The sequence below is a fragment of the Galeopterus variegatus genome, unplaced genomic scaffold, assembly GCF_000696425.1.
Source record: "Galeopterus variegatus unplaced genomic scaffold, G_variegatus-3.0.2 Scaffold4100, whole genome shotgun sequence".
NCBI lineage: Eukaryota > Metazoa > Chordata > Mammalia > Dermoptera > Cynocephalidae > Galeopterus > Galeopterus variegatus.
The window spans coordinates 37,980-39,659 of record NW_007730211.1 but is presented as its reverse complement, the minus strand read 5'-3'; the positions used below and the strand labels follow the sequence as shown (position 1 = coordinate 39,659).

The following is a 1,680-nucleotide window of genomic DNA, read 5'->3' as shown; positions in this document are numbered from 1 at the left end:
CACCGCAAAATTAAGTTTGCTAATATGGCTTTCATCATTTGATTCTTCCATTCAGAAGTCTTCAAGGACTCTCTATTCTTATGGGATAAAAGGCCTAACCCTCTACTTTGTCAAGTCAGTTAACCAGTAGCTGTTCTATGTGCCAAGAAGAACCTCTGGAAAATAATTACGACTTCCTACCATTCTTGTTTCTAACCCATTCCCAGCGGAACTCCCGATGGTAGCAGAAAATTCTCACCCCTACAGTTTTCCCAGAGGCATTTCCTCCAGTCTGTGTGAAACCACGGTCCCTCCTGATGCTCCCCAGCTCCACCCATCCACTAACTCTCCACTCATCTTTCTCCATCCTTTTAGTCAACCACTATTAATTTAACACCAGATATTTCCCAGGCATTGTTGCAGGTGCAGAGAACACAGGAGTGGACAAAATGTTCTGAGAGCCCAGCTCTTCTGGAGCTTCTAGTCTAGTCTGGGGAGGAAGACAATAAACGATTGTCAGAAAAAGAGACAATAAACACAATACTATTTTCCGTCTCGGCACTGATCAGTTGGTAATAAGTGCCAAGATGGAAATGAGTCGGGGAAGGGAGAAAGGCGGTCAGGGAAGGCTTACCTGAGAAGGGGCCTTGAAGCAGAGACCGCAGCTTGTGCAGAAGGGAGCCTTGCAGACGTCTGGTGGAAGGGCAGTCCCGGGTAGGAGAGCGAATGCAGGTTCTCAGGACGAGCGTGCGTGGTGTGCTTGGGACTAGCAAGGGGGCCAGTGAGGCCAAGGTGAACGAGCAAGGGTCAGAGGGTGGGAGGTGAGCCCAGCAAGGGGATGAAGGACCAGACTTGGGAGTCTTGAGTGCCATTGTTAGGGTTGGGGGCAGAGGAAGCATGTTCTACTTACACTTTAAAACAATTTCTCTGGCTGTCGTGCTGGGAATATACTAACAGGGAAAAGTGTCAGTAAAAAGACCAGTTATTGTTGCAATTCAGACAGGCAGCTGGAGGTGGTTTGGACCAAGGTGATAGTAGCAGAGGTGGTGAGAAGTGGTCAAATTCTATTAATATTTTGAAAGTAGAGCTGACAGAATTGCTGATAGATTGAATGGTGGGGTATGAGAGAAAGAGGGTGAAGTGGCCGGGACACTGAAGAACAGAATTACCATGGACTACAGTGAGGGACCCTTGGCGAGGAGCAGGTGTGAAGGGAGAGGATGAAGAAGTTCAGTGCCGACAGGTGTCCGTGAGGTTTATGACACGTCTGAGCGGACATACGAAGTAGGCACTTGGTAGACTAGCCCAGAGTTGGGAAGAGGCTGAACCAGCACAACCCGTAATGACCTCTCCCGTCTCTGTACACTTGTGAAACTGCTCACCCGAATCCATGAACTGCCTTGTGACACCTGTGACATGATTGCCTTGTATGATTGAACTCTCTTTTTCAAATACATATTTGTACCTCCTGTCCTTCTAAGTAGAGTTTAAGCTCCCTATGGGCTGGAACTATACAAATATCTTTTCTTTGAATTTCATAGCACTTGGCACAGTTTTAGCTACTCTGTAGTTAGGTGGTGAATGTGATTTTTGAAAACATGCCTGTTTTAACTGTACTTTTTATTCTCTCCTTTGCAGGGCACTATGTACATGGCATTTGTATCTATGGAAATGGAGATTTGAAGTGGCTGATTAATTCAC

General features: G+C 46.5%; 1 protein-coding gene across 1 annotated transcript in view; it reads left to right on the top strand.

Moving 5' to 3' along the window:
• Positions 1 to 1,674, top strand: part of GCNT2 (glucosaminyl (N-acetyl) transferase 2, I-branching enzyme (I blood group)) — a gene marked incomplete at its 3' end in the record, with an annotated part of 58,901 nt that extends 57,227 nt beyond the window's left edge. The window contains exon 3 of the mRNA XM_008586748.1: positions 1,618 to 1,674. Coding sequence (XP_008584970.1) covers positions 1,618 to 1,674 — 57 coding nt within the window. The remainder of the gene's footprint in view (positions 1 to 1,617) is intronic.
• Between the last annotated feature and the right edge of the window lie 6 nt (positions 1,675 to 1,680).